Below are 23,220 nucleotides of genomic sequence, written 5' to 3' on the forward strand. Positions count from 1 at the left end.
GTATTCTTTGTTTTATTAAATGTGCTGCCGCAAATAATTTTAACAAAGGCTGCTAGGACATTTTGGTAAATTGGAATAGTAGCAAGGATAATACGTGGATCCTTCCTTCGTGAAACGAATGCAAAATCGAACGCTGGAGGATGGTGGCATTATTTTTGGTACTAATGAAGGACAATATGATTTTGAATCTGATATTTGTGGACAGGGTCCAGCGATACATATAGTAGGTGATGGTGACGGGATCTTTGGTCTTGATTTGCACATCTACAAAATTAGATAAATATTTTAATATTGCAAAAAATACCGCTACAATTTCTACGTCTATGTATATAATATATGTTTCTCTGTCCTTCGAATAAATGCAGGAATAAGCATTCAAATAAAACATATCATCGTTGTAATTAGAATTGTAGAACATAAAATGGTTCGCGTCAGATTTTACAGTTTATTTTGATTTATTTCGTTTGCATGTCAATGAAAATTTTTTTAAATACTTGTTTATACAGATGTTTTGTACTATTTATACCATTAGCGAATATGAAGGTGAACAACGTCTAGGTCTAGGAAGTGTTGATTCGGGAGGCAAACAGCCATAGCTTGGACAACGAAATAATTTTGGTTTACGATGATAACATGGTGGAGGCAAAGAACTCGATTGCTTCTTCTCTTTGCGACAAAACATTTCTCTCTTTTCCAAAAAACAGATAAAATAGAAGAAATTTCCAGCACATAAAATTATGTCGAGTTAGACTTGCAAATTTTGTACATTACATTTTTCCCAATATATTCGTAAACGTCTAATAGTTCTGTCTAATCGATTGACAATCTTTTGTTTCGAAAAACTGACAGTATCCTTTCGATTGAATATCATAATAATCCATTATGTGATCTTAAATAACTTTTTTCAGTTAGAATAATTCTTTTTCATACTATGCTTCATAATCAATAATTATTTTAAAATGTTCTATATGCATATATTGTCTTTGTTCTTTTAAATTCTTTCTAAATAATAATAGATTTCTCACTCTTGGTATAAATTAATTCATGAAGCTATATGTAATTATTGTAATATTGTAATATATTTTAAAACATGATTTCCATACATCATTTGAGACAAGTTAGTTTTCTTAACAATTTCTCAGAAAGATGACAAAGTGGTATGAAGAAAAATAGCAAGGCAAATGAAAGCTCTATAAAAGATGGATAAACCAAGCTCTTCATGAATTCTTTAATTATATCAATTATAATTTTATGTACTTTGTACATGTAATCTCAATCTAATTTAATTTTGAAAAATTTTATTTAATTATATGAAGTAAAATTGTTGAAATTTTAATGCAACACTGTCTCGTTTGATTCGCTTTATATATAAAATGTATAAGAATTATTTTAAATAACATACCTGTCACGAGTATATGTAAGTTGGAATTGAATGGCAGATCCATAGGGACGCGATGACATGTCAAATAAATGTTTCGGGCGTGCATAATCGATGGAGCCATACTTTGGGAGGACAACGCGACAGAGTGCTATAATAGATAGAAATTTAGGGAAAGCGTCTTCAAAATTTGAGTTTAGACATGCTATATTTCTATATTGCAGTTAGTGCGAAATAGACACAATATTAATTTTGATTAAACAAATATCATATAAAATTATGTTACAAATGTTATTTTTATATTACCGTGTTGGCGACTTTGCATATCGCGATAAATTAATATCTTAATAATTTCGTATATTAATATAAAAGAGGGCTCTCTCTTATCTAGATAGAGAAAATGTTTTATGTGTGTATAATATATACGCACATAAATTTTTCATAATACAATTTATTAAAAAATATGTTAGAATATAACTGCACATGAATCGATAAGAAAAAAAATTCTCTATAATCGAAATAAATATTAATTTTTTTTCTCTTTTACATACCATCGATAGCCGTATCGTCTATACTTCGTTGTTCGTTGCAGACGACCCTAGGTAACATTATTATTGTATAAAAAGACAAGGAGATGTTATCACGATAATAATGCATTGATCACAATAATTTATATTTCTGTGTTATTTTGTACAATTGCAAAATCTCGACGTTCTCTGGAATGCTGTTTGATAGAAAATTCTCCGTTTTTTTCTGCAAAACATGACTTAGTTCTTCGGTTCTAATTAGTTCTTTTACAATCGAGGTAATCGAGTTGCCTATATTTTGTATAAGAAAAAATCATATTTTTACAACACTTCCACCGCAAAACTTACGAGAAGAAGGATATGATATACATCGAATACATCACAGACATAAAAAATGAAAAATATCTATACGAATCTAGGATTATATTATCCATTTGGCAATTTCGTGATTACAGATTATTAATCAAAATTAAGTTATATAGTAATACTGCAACTTCGATATTTCTTAAGAAACTGGACTCGCATTATTATACTTTCATTATGAGCAATTAATAGCTAATAAACTCGTTTTAATACTGATAATCGTGATACTGCATGATATCGTAATTTAAAATAATTTTTTAAATCGTTGAACAAAATTGATAAGAACGCATCTGGATTTGTCCTTCTTGTCGTAAGATCTCTACTGCCGTTTCGAACAAAGTTACTTCCTTTAAAAAAAAAAAGACACCTGGCGCATATCGAGCACGCGGTGTTAATACTTAAACTTAGAATTAAACGTAATCTATCGCGAATCTAGTTGTATATAAATAAAGGTAAAAAAAACAAAGTATATATGAGAGAAAACGATTGAAGAAGTTGACTGATGGGATCCCTCTGGCTGTCCTGACCATCGAAAAACAGACGAGCCGTTTTCTTGCCTCTGGTTCGTTTCTTGGTCCCTCTTTCTTCTTTAATATTCATATAACACAGCCTTGCTTCCTCCTTCTCTCTGCCTTTTTAATGGTTCCTCTTCAATTCTGATCCTTGTCTCTGTCGTCAACAACTTGATGTCGAGAGACCGTTGAGATCAGAGGATTACATAGGACAGAACATCAATTTTAGGAAAACTTCTTGTCCTCATCACGAAAAATGGAGACTTCTCCTGCCAGCTTCCTGCGAAGCTTTCGCTCTCATCGTGGCCTGTCATCGGTCATTCGAACAAGATCTCCCCTGTTGATGCTGTCTTGGACTGTCATAGGCACAAGAGGTATTGTCTCGTATGCCGCTGCTGTCGGACTAGCTCAGTTTAGTCGGCCGGAGAATGGTCTGTCGGGAATTCGGGGAGGAATATTGGGTACGGGACGCCTACAACATAGACAGATATTAAATGTTGGATGTGTGCTCACTTCAAATTCAAAACGGAAACACACGGGAAAACGATCATTGAATAGAAAAAACGCAAACGTAAAAAAAGCTTTAAAAAATTCAATGTCTGACTATATGTTCTATCTCTCTTCAACAAAATATATTGAAATTTATATGTTTCAATTAAATATTAAAAGAGATATGTATACAATGTTTGAACACATGCATAAAATGTATATTATAATAAATTCTGGCATACATGATATAATGAGAAAAAATAATTTAATTTTATAATAATACAATTTTTTTAATAGATGTCAGGAAATAAAATTAAATATTATTTAATTGTAGAACAGACATTGAACATTATTTAAGTATAGAATATTAAAATATCATCCTTCTTGACTTAATCAAATATTAAAATTTTATCGACACAGCATTACAAAACGAAGTCAGACAGAAATAATCACATCTAATTTAAAAGAGAAATATCATGAATGTACTGTAAAATATGAATGGAGAAATAAGGGTAAAAATATGTATAATAACGTATAATAATGTATAATATAAATTTATAAAATATTAAAATAGCATAAATCTCAATAATAGTTTAGATTAAAAAGAAATATAAGTGATTTACACAACATACATGCTTAAGCTTAGCGATAACACATGCAAAAATAAATATAGTAAAGAAACATTCAATTGCATTATTACCATCTTGTACGAGAAATAAAATAATTAAAATAAATAAAAATGTATAAATAAAATACATCTCATATTTTCAACACCAACAACGACGTTGAATATTTGAAGGAAAAATTAATGTTAAAATATAAGAAATTCATTTTTCATGGTTTTGTACCCATTAATGGCCAATGACATTTTATTTTTCATACGAATAAAATAATTTTAATAACAAATAACATTCTGTTAAACTTCTCAATTTCTTTTTTAAATTTCCAATTTGTAAATATATGCAAAATTTCAGGAAGACTGTGTATACGTGCCAATAATATTGTAATCTAAGACCTTTAAAAAACAATTGTAAATTTAAATAATATTCTTCACATTAAAAATTAAAACTATACAGCTTAAATAAAAAGTCAATTTTGACAAAATCTTGTACGAACACAATGGTAATTATTATTAGTTTTTTTTTTTTTGGCAATGTAATTCTGAATGCACAGGAGAAAGCGTCATATTAGAGTCATACAAATACAAGGTTCAATATTTACTGAAAAAGATACGCAGAACGCGAATACGCATCCCCGTGCACGGGGAGAACACATTCACTAGTTCTGACCAATTTTGATGATTTCAATTCTATTGTTCAATATATGTAGAAGACTGATTAAATGCATATATTTTTAAAGAGAGAAGAAATAGATTATTTACTTCGCGATAAAAATTCGACGGAAATGCGTCTTCGACCGTTCGTGAGAATGTTTTTTTTTTTTTTCATTGTAATCTTATTTTTCACGTACGTACGCATGTATATATACATATATATGTCCGCGTGTGTATACGCATATGTATACATATATACATGTAGAGATATATTCTATAACATGTTACTTCCTATATACACATTTATATTGCAATAAAACAGTGTGTGTTCCTCTCTTACACGCACGTGGCGCAATATTACAACGTATCTTTTGGGATGTGTACCGCAGAAATAACTTAACCACAAGTAACCCTCCAATATTATTATAATAATTTTGTAACAATATCTCAAGGAGAAATTTATCCCAGAATATAATTATGATTTTTTCTTGGTCGGATTTAGCGGTTTGAATAAAAATTGCTATAAAAATCAATATGGTATAAAAATTAACAAGGGCGATGTACATAGTGTTTTAATGGACGAGAACTATATGATGTTCAATATCAATCTGGAATTAGAAGTACATAGTGATTTTGCTGTATGGGTTTCCATCGCGAAGTTTTGCTTATCAAGGGCTTAATGTTATATAATTGTATATAATTGGAGGATACTTTGCCCGCGTACAATCAAAAGATTTTGGCACAATAGATAGAAAGATACGCGCGCGTGTCTTTGATGTAATTTCGAATCGTTAATTATATATTCCAGTGAAGACATTTAATTGTTATTTGTGGCACATAGATAGATTTGTTCAAAAATCATCCATCTTATCGATCCTTCCCTTTTTTATCGTGTGAAATCAATCATCCATCTTCTTGTGCCAAAATCCTTCGAAATATCAAAACATCGACAGCAAACCCACGATTCACTATTCGACTGAAATATTATCGTCTGTGTGCTCTCTGCTTTTTTTAAATATTTTTTCTTTATAATATCATATAAGCGCGGCGATTTGGAGATTCTCAGCCCGTAGTGTACAATAGAATTATATACTTACTCGGTATTAGCTTTACATGAGATTAAGCGTAACTATAGTGACATATAAGGCTTTAAATGGAAGCATGTATATAATGCTTTAATTGAGTAAGATTAATATATATATATATATATATATATATATATAAAATATATATATATATATATATATATATATTGTTGTGTAACATTCTTCCATTTTATAAACAGATAGAGATTGATATTCGCCGACTCGACGCAATTTGTCTACAATTAACGTCAGGCCTTAACATTTTCACGATTTCATCATATAACGTAAAGCAAACGGGAAACGAATGTATTTAAAAATATGTTAAACTATTTAATTTTAATTGATTATATATATTTTTTTTAAACTATATTTATTAATTAGATAAATTCGCTAAACAAAATTATTATATATTATTATCCTTCGTTGTAAGACTCGAGGTCGATATTCCACCAAATCTTCTCTTTCCCCAGGTGCATTTAATATATTTAATTTTCACAATATTATATACGAGATTTAACGAGAATTTACTACAGGTGCAAACACGGACGTGAAACAAGCGTTCCTCTTCTCGCTCTGGCCACACAAAGAGAACGTAGATTTTTTTAAATATATTTATTCTAGACTAACAGATAACATAGAGAATCTATAGCTTTCAAGGATCTGATGTGTGTGTTGCGTGTAAGTGTGTGATCCAGAGCCTGTTTATTTTTTTCTTTTAAAAATAAATATAGATAGAATGCACTCTATCAGAAGGTGGAATATTCATTCGTAAATCGAGAGAGCTTTGAATAATTTTGGTTAATAATATTCGGTGCAACAAGTGCAACACGTGATATGCCTGATCGACAAGCTTGTAAAAAGGCTCCTATTTGTTTTTGTTTTTCATGATTACGTCTTAACAACTCACTAACGCAAAAATTACTATTGTAATAATTAGAACAAAATCTCTCATAAATCTACCGAGTATCGGAAACACGATGCATCGCTAAACAAATCTACGGATATAATATATCTTACAATATAATATAGCGGTGATTTTTAATAATATTTTCATAACCATCAAGGTTCATTATCCTCTATAATATTCCTCACTGGGGATTAGATTAATTTTCACATTGCTTCAAAAGATCAGTATACACGCAGGTCTCTCTGTATACAAGTTATACTGTACAATAACATTACAATAGCATACCATTTGTTGTGGCTGCATGCGGAATTTTCCCTTTAATATCTCTTTATTCTTTCTTGCGTCAAATGCAGTGAGCAAACACCTGATATTGATTAGTCTCTCGGGACTTTATTAATCGTCTAAGTAAGCCATGAGCTAGTGATAATAATATTCTTGTCCACGGTATATAAAACAAGATATGATTAATCCGACGTGCTTCGAAGAAAGAGCGATAAACTTTCGAACTAAGAATAAGTTAACAGGGAGACGATTGAGCATACAATCGCTACAATAAAAATGCATATAATTGAAAAAATATATATTTTGCCGCGAGTTAAAATAAATTTGAAATAGATGCAAGTCGACTGCAAAAAAATGTTATTAGGCCTTCTTGATTGACACAATTTTGAATGGAGAATATATGTCTTATATTACAATAGTATATTATCTGTGGCTAGATTTATGGAATTCTCTGCCTTTTTTGAATCGTTATTAGATTCTGTGACTATCAGTTAGAATACAGCGCAATGACACGGAAAATACGAGTCTTCTGCCAACATTGTTCTTCTAAATTTATCTATCCAAGGAGACGTTTTATATATTGTAACGAAAAATATCTTCTTTTTTTATTAATTGCACTTCGATTATCGCCCTTGAGTCTCTTCCGAATCATTGCGCAAACATACTTGAAATGAGAGAACATATCGCCCTTGTATAGTACAATCCAGTTTGACAAAAATTTCCAAATATATTGCAAATTTTAATATGAGTTGCATGTCATATTATTTAATGATTTTTTTTCACACATAACAATTTCGTGCAAGAATTATGCGTACTATACAAATTTTGAAGCACGTCGTTGCTTTGCGAATACGCCAAAAAGTATTCCTATTTAAGAAAAATTCATCTTATATACATACATAGTTGAATCGCAAGCATGATCAGGGAGGAAATAACTATAAATTATACAAAATATAACGTCGCTCCTGAATGTGCCTACCGAATGTGATGTATATTCATTATACACACTATATGTGATATTATGATTATTATTATTTTCGATAAGTGCAGTTATCATTAGTTTAAACTATTGAAAAAGAGAGAAGAGATGGGATAAAGAAGAGTGGAAAGAAGAAAGGCAGAAACAGGGGAACAAGGAGAGAAGAGGGGGAGGAGAGAGGGGAAAGATAGAGAGAATTTCGTGATTCCGGATTTTCATGCAAAATCCTCGAAGCATTCTATGCTATATCACATCCTATGTCTGAGCACATTTTTTTTTCCTTGTTTATATATATCATAAGGATTACGTAATATTTTTTCTTTCCTCTTATATAGTTCTCTTATATATAGCGCATATATATATTTTTTAATGGCTATAAAAAAAAAGTAACAAACTTTTATAGGAAGTAAAGAGAAATAGAGAGACTCTTTACGCGATATATATTCTGTGTGTACAATACTTTTGTCGTTAAAAAAAAAGCTTAAAAAAACAAGCTGGATATATATTCGCGCGTGAGTTTTAGCTACTTTCCCAACAGCATGACATTTTCTCATCTATCTCATTATCGCCGACGACGCACGTTCGACATTTCCCTCAATATTCATAATTCAAATATATCAGAGATGCAATTCAGACGTAATAATCATACCACAACATTTATATCAGACTCGCTCTTCAACGATGGAAATGTTCTTTACAATCAATGCGAAGCTACTATCGATCACATTATCGGGTTCTGGTAGACTTTCCAGGATAGATTCACTGGATGCAAATACATTGGTTTAGAAGAAAATTGATAATATTCTGCTCTAGGTTCATTGACGAGACTACGTGCAAGTTTCTACACTTTTACATGGTGTGAAAATAACAATGAAATCGGGTTAATATTGTACTAATCTCTACATTAGGGTCCAATTTTTTTTACACATATATATGTATATATATATATATATATTTTAATTCGTAACGTTTCGTGAACGTTACACATTGATTCCAGTTCTGAAGCGTTAAATGTATTTTTTTATTGCTCGATTAATGACTTTGAAAATTACCATAATTAAATCTTCTAAGAACATTCAAGGTAATATAGAATATTGCTAGATAGGAGTATAGAGTGTTTAAATATATATTCGTTTCCTATAATAAAGATATATATTTTGTCCTATAATATACAGATTATAGGATTATTTCCTATACAAGTATGCATATAAATAAATATGTACACACACATACATGTTGTGTACAAATTAATACCAAAGGCATAACTGTTAATGAAATTCATGAAATGTCATGCAGACAGAAAGAAAGATGTAGGAGACGAAAAGGGGCCAAATTAGTAAATTATTTTCTGCGAGAAGTTTCGTTAATAAAGATCTACTTAAAAGTATAGAGAAAACACTGGAATTAGTTCATTCTCAACCCTGAATAGTCTACCATCTACTGCGCACACAATTTAAATGAATACTCATATTATATATATCATATATATATTATATCGTTAGAGGGATACAACTCGCAATTCAATTGGTGGATATCTATTTACTTGATCTTGAACGCATCCATCAGCTCATGCACGGCGGCCTGCGTCGCAGCCTGTGTCGCAGCTTGCGTCATCCTCTGCTGTAGACCACCCCCTCGACTAAACACACCACGGATACCCAGCTTTGACTATAGATCTCACTCTTACACAGTTTGTTTTTATAATTTCATACATTATACTGCTAAAAATATTAACTTATAATGTGTGTTTCCTATAGGAAAGGTGCATAATGTCTTTTTAAATACGAGATGAAGTAACATCAACGGGAAAGGGGAATATATATGTAGTTTTGTAACAGTAATTATAAAAACGTTTTATAATAGCAACACGATATTCGTTCAATATTCGAAAACAGCTTTCAAACTGTCAGACTAAAATTCGCCTTAGCTCCCGTTTATATAAATACGTTTACAATTATATATATATACCACTATTTTTTTCTCCTTTCTTTTGATAAATTGTAATGCAGGCACCGACATATTCGTCCATAAATAGTAATTGACAAGTTTCGAATTGGTGTTATGCTTCATATAAAACATTTAAGTGATAAAGGACGTATATGAAGTAAGAAGTGCGATTGAGAAGCTTTAAACTTGTATTAAATAGGATATATATCGTATAAATAGGATATATATCGTAATCTTTAATATATTACACGAAATATATATGTATCAATAGGATAAATGCGATAATTGGTAGATAACTAATTTAGATTCCAAAAACACGTAACCGACATTCTTTTTTTATATTCAATTGCATTATTTTATCGAAATGTCATGCTGTTAGTATAAGTAAAATAAACGGTTATCTATCTGCCGTAAGAACACAAAGTCCTTTATTTGATAATATTTTCAACGATATATACATGTATGATATACAGCTTCATTGAAGTAATTTACAATTAAACATGTGTGACTCGACTATATATATATATTATATTTCCATTTTCTACGAACAAGAAAATTGTACCTTCGGAAATATTTAGTATTGCACAAGTTTCACGTATTATTGACGCTAAAATAAAACTACAATTAGGGGTGTGTGTTGATCTTCGCGCGAGATATTATATATGTATATATAGAATAATATGTATATATACATGAATTATACATTAAATTATTACACTGTTTACACGAAATATGAGTATTAAATAAATAGGGACACAATATTATAAAGAATAAGAACAGAGAGTTATTCTATATATATATATATATATCTTCTTTTTCTATATTCTTCATCTATCACTCAACTACTACGATTGAATAAAAGTGTCATATATATATATATATATATATATGTATATATATAAAACACAAATGAAACGTACTAGAAGAAATGTTCGGCACTTGGAAGCTCAATTAAATTCTGAAAACGTAAATGACGTGGGATTTGTACGGATGGAATAATAATCCTTGTGTAACTTTCACACCCCTACTTAATTACAACATCGACCTTATAATCTCTGTAGTATATGCAGACAGACAGTAACATTAGGAAATAAGTGTCTTGTGTAAAATATACACTGACTATATATAATGCAATACGGATACGGGGTATTGATTAGTAGCGAATAGGTGAGTTAGTGCGAAGACTTATTGTCGGCGCCTGCAATAGAAAGTGAAGTTAGCACCCAAGCCCCAAACACACAAGCTACTGTTTAATAAAGACGGGCGAGAAATGTTCGAGAAAGCAAATTGTATTGATTGTCACGGTTGTGTAAAATGGTACCATTTTCATGTCGCATTATATTGCAGTTATAAATTTGAACACAAAACCACAGCAAACGATATTATTGTGCGGTTGAAATTTTGATGTGCGCGTAGCTTAGCATTAGATATTGTGATCGATAAGATAATAAAATCGCGATATAAGATTTAATCAAGATCATTTTGGCAATATTAACACATGAAGAATTTTAAATTAGTTTTTTTATATGAATTATATAATGAGTACTCACGATGGTATCATAGGTGGAGGTAGGCCAGGGTTGCCTCGTGCTGGTGGTGCTCCACCCGGGCCACCAGGTCTATTAGGAATGGCTGGTGCTGGTCGACCGCCTGCAGGTACTGGTGGTGGTGCTCGTGAGCTAGAAAGAGGTGGTGGCTGTGTCACTCCGCGTCTTGGACCACCAGGGGATGGTGGCGATAATCTAGAATGTATAATACACCTTATAAGGCTTTTACATTACTCAGGTGCTTTAAATTTTTTTTAAAAGACGTTAATTAAACGAAAATAAAATTACAAATAATATGTATCAAAAAAAGATTATTATAAAATCTTATCTGAATGTATGTATGTAACATAGAGTCTAGATAATATTTTTATATCACTAACCAAGATACAAGAAACAATTGGAAAATATATTAAATTAAAATATCAATAAAAACTAATTAAATTCCAACAATATTTTATAATCTTTTTCTCTAGCTAATATTTTTATAGAAAGTATTTTACAGAAAATATTTTAATAAATAAATATTTATAAAATTTAAATACTTAAGAAAAGCATGCATAATGTGATGTTCTTCTTGACATTAATTAAGAAAAAAAAATAAAGATAAATACATCACACATATGTAAAGAATCTTACCCAAGACTGTTTCAATGGTGTTCAAATGTATGGCAAAGCAGACGGTACAAAATATAAGGATGAAAAATTAGTAAAATGCGCGAAACAGTGCTAGGAATAACATAAAGGTTACCTTGGATTTTCCCCAGGATTTGCTAGCCAATCATTCTTTACAGGTGGTGGTACTGGAGTTGAAACTGTAGCCATGGAGACATCTCCGATGATACGAAGAGCCTCTTTGCATGCATGATACATGCGTAACATTTCTTCCCGTTTTTGTGCCTCTTCGGGAGATTCTTCCATCATGGAAGCCTGTAATTGATACATATATCAAAATTAGTAAAAATACATAAAAATATATAAAAAGAATTAAAAAATTAAAAATATACAATACATAAGACTACAATATACGTATACTTGTTTGAAATATAGAAAACATGGATTTTCTGCTAGTGCTAGAATAAAGGAGAGGAATAGGATAAGGACTTACGATTACAGGGTCAATGAATATCTTCAGACTATTTATTTCATCTTTGATTGACTAAGAGAAAGGATTAATGGAGAAAGGATTAATCTGTAAAATTTTTAAAACAAAAGAACCATTCTGCAAAATTATAGCATAAGCTCAATATGTACTGTATCAATATTTTACCTGATCACCACTCGCATAAAGATGTGCCAACAATTCCCCATTAATGAAGTCCTTAGCGTTGTTAATAATAAGGTGCATAATTGTCTTTGGAACCAGATCACGGGTAGTTTTCGTAACAATCTTCATGTAAGAATCTACTAAATTCCTGATAGTTTCCACTTGACGCTCCAATTGGGGATCCATTGATGATTGACCCTCTGTTCCACCCTGAATAAACAAAAATAAGATTGTTTAGATCTTCATTTCGATTAAGTTGCTAAATATCCAATGATTAAAGGCATATATACAAGATAGCACTCGCAGTACTGCAAAACATTACACTAAAATAAAAAATATTGATCAATCTGAAAATGTTATTAAAATGCAAAATAACATGTTTTGTTTTATAATATTGTTAGTATTTTCTGCAATAATATGTGCTTGATTGAGGAGGTGTCCGATGCTCATGTAAGTGTCATGTGCTATATAATTCTTGAAAACACGATTGTACGAACCTCATATCCTTCCTTTTTAGTTGATTCAAATATGAGACAAAAAGAACACGATTACTATTGTGCACTCAATATCAAAAAAGTTATTAGTATTTATTTGAAATAAACGAGCTATAATTAAATGATTAGTATTTTATCTTGAAAAAGATTGTAGATAAACTGAAACATTTTCCTTCTTTATACAAAGTGTCAAATATAATTAACAATGCTCAGGAAGCAATGAGGGAAATTGTATTCAATATATAAAATATAATATTCGCATATAAAATTTTAAAAAGTTCAAGAAAAATGATCAAAATTATTTTCACAAAGCAATTATCTTTTTGTCAGTTGTTTTCAACAATATAATTCAGATCACCACACAGTTAATAATTTGAAAACAAAACTTGTCTACATTTCTTTTATTAACTCACCCTCTGCTTATCCGAAAATAAATTAAATTGATTCTAATAAATAATATAATAAATTATCATCACACATATAAAATAGATTACATTGTTCTTCTCATATTAAAAATATATGAAATATATGAAAATTTGTGCATAAAATTGATTCGGATAAATATCTCCATCTCTATCTTTTCTCTTAGTAGTAAGTAAACCAATATAAGAGTAATATAAATCGTCTTTTAGGAAGGCACATATATATAATTATTTAATCGTATCCTGACTAATAATAAGCTCACCTCTCCTTCGCCATTTGCTTGTTCTGTTGATTTTTCGGGATACACACCAGCCCTCAGGAAAGAGGCCTTCCAAGAATCAACATCATCTTGAGTTTCGCAACTCAACTCCAGTTGCTTGTAATCCTTGTATACGTTTCTCCCTTCCGGATTGAATAATGCAAACAAATGACGTCGCGACATGAAACCTTGTTCTAGATCACGCAGTTTCAGTCCATCCAAAGGCAACATATACTTCTTTTCACGTTCCTTTATACATAAAAATATCACGAGTTAGATATCATTTTTTGTATCAATAATTCTCTTTTCTATAGTATACGATATTATATACAATTTTTTTATTATCCAATTATAGAAATAATTATAATTGATATTTACCTCTTCATCCTTGAACCAGGAGATACTCTCCGATGTTAAAACAAACCAGTAATCTCTCGAACCGCCTTTCATAATACCCAGATTATGTATGCACATGTAACCTTTGCGAATTACTTGATTGCCTAGTGTATGCCGTCCAGATTTAACGGCATTTTCCGAGGATTGCTGTGCACTGTAACATAAATAACAGTGTATAATGAAATGCCAGATAAGAGGTTTTATATACCCAACTGCAAGAATTGTTGCTATCAAATCTTACATTAGTCGGTTATATGTAATAAGTAAAAGAAAACAGCGAGTAGGTATCCTAGCATCCATGTTTCAAATAAATATGTATATCGCATATTATGTCGCAAAAAGAAAATAATGTTTGCTCATAAAATAGCTTATATATGTATTACACAAACTTTCGCTTATATACATATATGTACTATTAAATTCGATAATTATTTTTATTTTACAATAAAGAAACAATAATGTACAAAATAAAGATGGGCAGTACTTTGTGCCTTTATCTACAAAAACTAAGGTACTTTTATACAACTATTTCGAGAAAAAAAAATCCAAAAAAATAATTTACCTTAGGCTTTTAATATGACATATCACAGAATTATCGTGTATTTGTTTTGCCACATTTGTTTCATGCATATCTTATGCCTCATATACATAGGTTCAAAAAATTTCTAAGCACATATTTGTTATACAGGGTGTCCGGTGGTTCGCGTTTCACCTGTCGTGGGCAGATTCCTGGGATCATTTGGAGACGATTTTTTCTCAGCGAAAATGTCGAGGAAGGTCATCATTTTTTGCATGTTCCCAATTTTTGTCATCGTGTATCTTTGTAACTAAGCCTTAAATTAAAATTCTATTAAAGTAAACTCTATCTGAAATTAACTGAAGAATGTGATTTTGTTAATATTTTATTTCCACAAGGCTTAGTTTGTGAAAAATCCTTTATTTTCAATCGCTTATAACTCGAAAATTATTGGTGCCTCGACATTTTCGCTGAGGAAAAATCGTCTCTAAATGATCCCAGAAATCTGCCCGACAGGTGAAACGCGAACCACCGGACACCCTGTATAACTGCATAAACAACATTAGTATATCACAAACACATGCAATATAGCTATCATTTAAGCAACATTGCAATAATTTCTGATACTGTGCAAAAAAATTGCATAAGCGCATATTACATCCATCGCAAAACAATAGATTTTAACGTGATAAAACTCAAGCTTGATGTTGCTATATGAAATACAGTTTAAAAGTTTCGTGGATGACATATAAGTGTGATTTGAAAATTACTTTTGTTTGTAAGAATCCTAATTTGCTGACGCGCAACATAAAACGAGACGTATTTTTCTTGATTGGAAATAGAGCAAAGTTACAATTTGGAATAGATAAATAAATCCATTAATAGATTCAATTAAAAATTAAGAGAAATAGATAATCAATATACAATGACATCTCACAGTACTAATATGCAAAATTTACATTAATACGCTGAATTCAATAGTATATCTACAAATTGCAGCATAAGAATTTCTTGTATCTAACTGCGTCGAGATTGTCGTAAGAACGTAAATCTAAAATTCAAAATATTCAAAAAAAAAAATGGTGTAAAAACATTCTAAGAAATTTCAAAAGAAATCAACTAAAGATTAGTTTTGCAATATATAGCAATTTACATAAGTTTTTTATTTTAAATGCTAATTAACTACGGCATTTAAAAATTAAAATTATAAAAATTATAAAATATGCATAGAAAAAATATAGATATTATATATATATATTTAATATTTTTAAAATAAATTAGATAAACACAATATCAGGCTAAAGACCACTAAAATTTGGCTTATAATATGTTAATATTTCAACTTAACGTGGAAGCAACAAGATATTAATAGAATAAGCATAAGAAAGAAAGAAAGAGCGTGAAAATAAAGAGGGATAAAAATGTAGTGTAAATCTTTGTTGGAATGTACTATAATATTCTTACCTTGCATTATGGTAACTGGCTGCAGCGCTGCCGATATAATTAAATCATTTTTTTAATTGTGAAGTTCGAAGAAGAGAGTTAATAATGAGAAAAGAAAAATACATGGTCATTACTTTGATTAGGGTAAGGCACATATAATAAATAAGTTTACAGATTATAAAGTATATGTCACATATTTTGGTCACATTTAATTATAATTTTTTTATTAATTTATATGTAAGGTTATATATATATATATATATATATATATATATATATGAGAAAATAAGAATTGAAAAGCTATATTTCTGCATACAAAATTTGTATGTGCCTTGACCCCTTAATGACATTATAAATAAAATTAAGAAAATTTACAATGACATTTATATAATCTTTTTCTGCAACATCATTATCGATTCTATATATAAAAAAAGTCTATTTATTTCTCTATTATATTTATATTTATATAATTAATATACGCTGTATACATTATATATAAATATCCAATAACTATTCTCAATTCTTATCTTTTCCAGAGATATTATTTTCAAATAAAAAATAAAAATCAGAAAAAATTAAATATATAGAGAAAAATACTGCTATATAGCCACAACAATAAAAACCAATTGATAGCTAAGAAGAATGTAATGTGTGCAAATGCAATTCCTTATTCTTGATAATGTGTGAGAGAAATTACTTCTTTAACATAAATTATTTGCATTTTTGTAGTTTAATAATCAACTGTTTTACGTAAATTTCAAATAGCTTTAATTCTATTCAAGATATTTAGAGGTAACATTGAAAGTAATAGTACTCTATTAAAATTTTTATCTGTAAGCAGGATAAATAAAACGGATTCATTTGTGTTAGTTACAGATAAGTAACAGAAATTAATTAAACATATTACAAAAACAAATGTATGAAGGAGAGATTAGTTTAGCACATACTTATGTATGATTTTAGCATAGTGTCATACAAGTGTAGATTGAATAAGAATAACACTAGTAAATTATTGCTTATCAAATTCTAGAGTGATCAGATTTTAGTCTTAAAAGGAGGACGAATTAAGAATGTTGACGTGATCAAAGATTGCTATGTGAGTTGATTTTAGCAAAACATGCACTGACTGTGAAAGTATATGCGCTGATATCTTGAATAAAAAAATAATGACAAGCAAACTATTTGACAATCACGTGTAGCACGTCTTTCTATTCTATTTTGCAATAATGTTTAAAGTCTTGATTTTCTTTAGATTTCTTACAAACAAATTATCTATACTCTTTAATAAGCATTAAGCAGGCTCTGCATTAGATTTATCGCCTCGAGTCTAAAACTACTTTAACATATATATTTTTAAATTATTTTTATTACAAATTTTTACTGCACAATTATTGAATGACTTTTCAGTATATAGGATTTTCAAATGCATTTTCAAACTTTATAAAAAGTAAATGTATCTTCTAAGAAGGGATATAAATATCTATATCTATTGTATAAAATGAAATATAGAGAAAAATACACTATATAAGATATGCAGAATATTAAAAATTTTTTGTAAAACTTTAGAATATGCAGTACACGTGAATTCATATATTGCTAATATCTTTTCAACTAAAGCAGTCTTTTAAAACATACACAAGTTCGCCTAAATACTATAACAACATTATACATAAAATCTCTTGCTATTTAGTGGCTATATTAAAATAAATATAACTTAATATAAAATAAAAAAATATAGCAGCAAGCACACATAAGTGTAACAAAAATGACATGTAGGAACTAGATGTACTAACTTAAATAAAATGAAAGTTTCTGACTATTTTTATCTCTGAAAATAATAGTTAAATCTAAAAGATATAACACATAAAAGAAACATTGAAATGTTTAATGATTACTTACTTTGCAAAACCGATGAAATCTTCGTGATTAGTGTTCATGTATGCAAGCTCGCAATCAACCAATAAAATCAACTGCTCTTTACACATTTGTTCGCGCTGCCTGACGTATGTTGTTATGATACGTTCTGTCTCCTCCCTTAGTCTAGGATAACGGGACATCTGTAATTTTACAAAAACCGCAACATATAAAAACTGTATAATTGACGATTCGCTCATGTTTTTCCATTTGAGTTTAATGATATAACATTGTTATCTTTCATATTCATCTTTATTCATGTTATTATTGTATTTTGACTTACCCTATCTGTACAAATGCGTACAACATTACTAAGTTCTTGCACAACTAAGTCTACACATTTGAGACTTGGTTCTTTAAGTCTATTTATTTGCTTTTTGACTATTGCCTCAAAAGCCATATCTGGGGTGAATAAGCCTACCCTGATACCTATTATTAAAATTTTGTTAGTAATTTTATATTTGTAAAATTTTCTATGAAATTTTAAATGAAGCTAAAAAAACTCACCATGTATATTTCTGATGGCAAAAGCAATTTCTCTCCTTAATTCTTTCTCATCAAATTCCATTTTAACAATTTCGAACGGGAAACGCTCGTGGAAAAGTCTATTAATTTTCGCGCCGCCACTGAGTTCCATAGTATTAATTTGTGCAGAACCTGAACCTTCTATAGTTCTCTCGAAATCTGACTGAAGTTGCTGTATCATCCTTAAAAATATTTTTCTATTAATTTGTGTATTATAAGCTGTCATAAAATAATATTAATTACATGGGTAGAGAGTCTCGATGTTATCTACCATTCACAAAACATGTTTGAAATATTTGTTATTGTGTGTCATAATCTGCAAATTTATAGTAAAGTTGTCATATATTTCCAAAAAAGATACACATATCACATGTGTTAAAAAAAAGATATATGTTAGCATTTTTATTTGTTAATCTTCCTGTAGCAAAATAATTTAATGCGAAATTGTCTCTTAATTTTTAAACTAAGCATAACAATCAACTCTTTTAATTAACTAAAGTTTCATGCAAATGTGTGGCACACTATTCTTGTTAAAGGAAACTAAAAGAGGAAACAAGGATACCTACATATACATTTGAATTGATCTGAAAAACAAAAGGCAAATGATCTAAAACTTCAAGACACTCCACCCACAAAATATAGAAAGTATAGGAAATGAGAAAAAAATAAAAACAGAAACTATAGTTTCATTTACATAATTGTTATGTTATGATAAAAATATGAAATAGAATGTGCATATTCATTAAAAGAATTTTAATCTTATATGAACGTGTAGATGTATATGTGATATATTCAGCTATGTATAAGATATCTATGATTTTTGCAACACATATTTTATGAATGGAAGATGAGTATCGGATAACTGTAAACCAACACACTGTAAAATTCTAAATTCACTCACTGTAACATAGCCTTTGTTTTGATTGCAGGATCATCAGGTCTGAAATGTTTATACTGCTCGACATCTTTCTCTAAAGCTAACTGCTGCTTTTGTAATCTATCTCTTAGAGCTGGCAAGGTATCCCTGATATGGTTTGTTAACTGCTGATTCAAAACCCTCTGCAAATATGGTGTACCCAATCTGTCTGCTAGATGACGATAAGACGGATGACTAAAAAATAAAACAAACGTTATGTATTGTCAAAAAAAAAGAAAAAAGAATAATCATTCCTAGAAATTATTTTCACAGCTATTCGTGTACCTGAGGAAGAACTTTCGCTCAGCAGCTAAAGCATTTTTTATATCCTTTCGTCCTTCTATATCCTTCTGACTTCTGTTGACCACACCAATGTAACCCCTTCTCAATGGTAATAATTTATTTTCCAAAATATCTCTTGCATCGGTGCCATCGTCCATGAGATCCAACTTAGTAATGACACCAATTGTACGTACACCTTAGAATATTATACATTAAATTAATATTCTTAATATTAATAGTTCAAAGAGATTTTAATAACAACACTGTTATAGATTAAATACCTTGTGGATCCACCTCCTTAGCGAGTTTAAGAGCATCGCTGTTAGCCAAATCAGTGTTGGCTGGTGTTACTGCCAATATAAGACAATTATCACGTTTAATAAACTGAAATATCATGCCTTTAATTTGGGCCTCTATATCTACTGGCTGATCTCCGATCGGTACTTTTGTAAGTCCAGGTAAATCAATTAATGTCAAATTCAAGACTGTAAAAAGATAAAAATTTGCCATTATAAATAACATTGATTAACAATTATTTTTTTATTTAAAATAGCATCTTTTATGTGCTTACCATTGGGTGAATATACTCTAAGATTAATTGGTATATTAGAGATGCCCTTATTACCGCCAGTCACTCTGTCTGTTTCAACTTCAATTTCTTTTCGCACTTCTTCAAAATCTATAAACTTCTTTCCTTTGCAATGCAAAAATTCAGCATATTCTACAATATAAAAAAAAGTCTATTAGTTAAGAATTTAGAATTAATTATTCTTATTATATATCAAAAAGAATAATTTTAAAAAAATATAAATGTTGAAAAAATTATAACATTGTGTATCCTTTAACGTATGTATATATTTGTTACATTCTGTTTGGAGATATATTCAATTTATGACTTATCATAATTTTAGGCTCAGGAAGTATGATAAAGAAAGTGTGATAATTTAATGACAAAGTTCAAGAGAGAAAGATAAAGTAACTTTTATTAATTCTTTCTCTGCAACAAAATAATAAAATCTATAATTTATTTTATTTATCTATAAAATATAATAAATATGTCACATATGGTGCATTAAAAGTTTTCAATGAAAATCAAGCAGAAAATGACATATAAATAGTATAAATGCATTAAGCATCACCTTGCTTAAAAGAAAAATATTTGTCGCAAGTATACGAGTCAATAGGTTAACAAGATATTATGAGCTCATAAAGACACTCTACACTTTTTAAATTCTCTCTTATATATATTCTTAAAAGTAATCAAGATATTCCAAAGATATTATCATGTACTATGTCATACATATGTAACATAATTTTTGTATTTATCAGGAGACACAAGAGAAATGACATAATCAGTCTTATTTATTACGACTCACCAGTCAGACAGTTAATCAACTGAAGGATGAGTGGTCTCCTTGTCACAATGCCGGAACCTCTGGGCAAGAAGTCCCTGGGAGAGAAATTTTATTGTTTTAATTGGTCATAATTAGCATCCATATTTTTTTACAAGAAAATATATATATATGTGCTTGAATACTGTTCGAAAACAACAATGAATTAGTCGCAATTAATTATTTTAAAGTGTAGAATGATATACATAAGGCTAAAATACAGATGATAATAATTTATTTCATAATATTTTCATTCTCTCTGATAAAAATATTTGTCTTATCTATCTTATTGTTAGCTCAAAAATTATTTGTAACGCAGTCTCTCTTCTTTCAATAAGCTTTTTTATTATAAATTGATATTAACAAATTGCATATCAAGATTCTTTAGAAAGACAATACTGAGAAGATAATACATGAACAAATTAATTTTGCATAAAAGTATCTCAAGAATTATTTAAAAAGTAGTCATTATTATAATTTTTATATAGAGATGTTTGACACTTTTTGTGGTAAATATAGATGTGTAAAATAAAATTAAATATAACAAATGAATAATTTTACCAGATTAAAAGTTTTTAAATGACTTAATTCTATTGCAATGTTTATTTTAATTACTTAATTCTGTTTTGAAGTTTCTACTAACACTAAGTTTTGTCTCCAAATTAACATGTTTTATGTGTACGATAATTGCAAATTCTTCGTTTTCACGAGGCATTAGAATGTGGAGCGTGAATGACGAGAGAGACTATAAGAGTGTAAAACCGTCTCGCCGGTTTTGCGCATGAACGGACGCTCTTGTAAAGTGCCCCAGTGACTGGAAGACATTTGACAGGTCGTCCTGTGGGCGTTTTGACGTCGCAAATTCACACTCGCCCCGATCGTGTTCGTGCATGCTTCGCACGGAGAGAGTGACGCATGAGACGGTCAACTGTCAAACAGTCCTCTTCTCACCGTCGTCATCGTCGTCGTCAAACTTTAATATTAATCCAACGACCACGACGACGAAGAGTTCCGCGTGTTTCGCCACGCCTAGGACTTAGTATCGACGAAGACGTCTGTCCTCTGGTCTGTCTTCTTTTTACACTCTTGAAATGAAACTAGGTGCATTGAAAATTTAGAGAGAAAACAATGTATAAAGGAAATAGACTTGGAGGATGGGAAAGCACCGGTGGCAACGATGTTCATCGATCGCGTTCGATCGCGTTTTTTATCTACCAGATGAAGAGATAAGGACGAGAGAGAAAGAGAGAGATGATGCTCCGATCTCTTTCATCGATTTCGTATGAAAGATTTCGTGCGCACGTTTATTCTCGTCGCGAGTTCGACCTCCATTCGAGTCTACGAAGGGAGGAAGACACCTGGGGGAAACGTTAGCTTCAGGGATACTCACTTGCCGACGAAGTTCTCGAGCACGGAGCTCTTGCCCGCGCTTTGGCCGCCCACCACTGCGATCTGCGGCAGATCGAGCTGCATATGAACGCCGAGCTGCGTGAAGGCATCCTGGAGCTTGTTCACGATCGGGATCAATTGTTCCATACCCGTGTTGCCCGCCATCCTGTCGTCGCGTTATATTATTAACACCGAACGAGAGAATTTTCCACGCACGCTAGGGCGCCCCGACACATCAACACATTCACAGAGGGGGGCGCGCACTCTTTCTTCCTTCTCTCTCCGCGGTTAGGCGTGATTCCGCTGCGACCGCACCAACATCTAGAGCTGCTACTGGATGCTGCTTCTACTTCTTCTTCTCCGCCACCGCCTGCGCACGTACGACCGCCCTGAGGAGGGTGGCTGACGGAGGCGAGTGGCCGTCCGTTACGAGGTCTAACCGTACACTAAGCAAGATGGCCGATTTCCGCAAAGACTCGCTCGCGCACGCTTGCTCACTCGCTCACTTCACACCGCATCCTCCCCGCGAGAGCGACTGCGAGAATCGTGCGATCTCGCTCTCGTCGCGAGCGCGCGCGTTTTTGACGTTTGACGTTTGACGTTTGACGTTTCGCGCGATGATGACTTAGGGCAGCGGAGGACGATTTAAAGCTCGCGAGCGGGCATAAGCGAGATCGAAGCGATCGAGTGCGACGACGATTGACTTGCGGCGTCTATC

At 30.9% G+C, this 23,220-nt stretch overlaps 1 protein-coding gene across 11 annotated transcripts; it reads right to left on the bottom strand.

Moving 5' to 3' along the window:
- Positions 1-1,930: 1,930 nt before the first annotated feature.
- On the bottom strand, positions 1,931-23,220 carry Shi (dynamin-1 shibire). 11 transcript variants are annotated; one of them, XM_083037590.1, is made up of 18 exons: positions 22,504-23,220; positions 21,099-21,172; positions 20,294-20,443; positions 20,004-20,207; positions 19,726-19,918; positions 19,426-19,635; positions 18,507-18,706; positions 18,283-18,428; positions 17,985-18,142; positions 16,107-16,133; positions 14,108-14,279; positions 13,733-13,978; positions 13,461-13,493; positions 12,557-12,763; positions 12,038-12,216; positions 11,293-11,421; positions 9,339-9,434; positions 1,931-3,252 (listed from the first exon to the last, which is right to left on the bottom strand). In XM_083037590.1, exons 1-18 carry the CDS (start codon positions 22,665-22,667, stop codon positions 3,189-3,191), a joined length of 2,652 nt encoding a protein of 883 aa, XP_082893716.1. In that variant the 5' UTR covers positions 22,668-23,220; the 3' UTR covers positions 1,931-3,188. The 11 variants fall into 11 exon arrangements, 10 of the variants coding, with proteins under 10 accessions (XP_082893716.1, XP_082893710.1, XP_082893712.1 ...); XM_083037584.1 differs by having other exon boundaries at positions 1,936-3,252; positions 11,293-11,484; positions 22,504-23,219; XM_083037585.1 differs by lacking the exon at positions 13,461-13,493 and adding an exon at positions 13,051-13,062 and having other exon boundaries at positions 1,941-3,252; positions 11,293-11,484; positions 22,504-23,218.

This window comes from Prenolepis imparis, unplaced genomic scaffold, assembly GCF_030444845.1.
Source record: "Prenolepis imparis isolate NDT839.2.m4 unplaced genomic scaffold, iyPreImpa1.0 SCAF_5, whole genome shotgun sequence".
Taxonomy (NCBI): domain Eukaryota; kingdom Metazoa; phylum Arthropoda; class Insecta; order Hymenoptera; family Formicidae; genus Prenolepis; species Prenolepis imparis.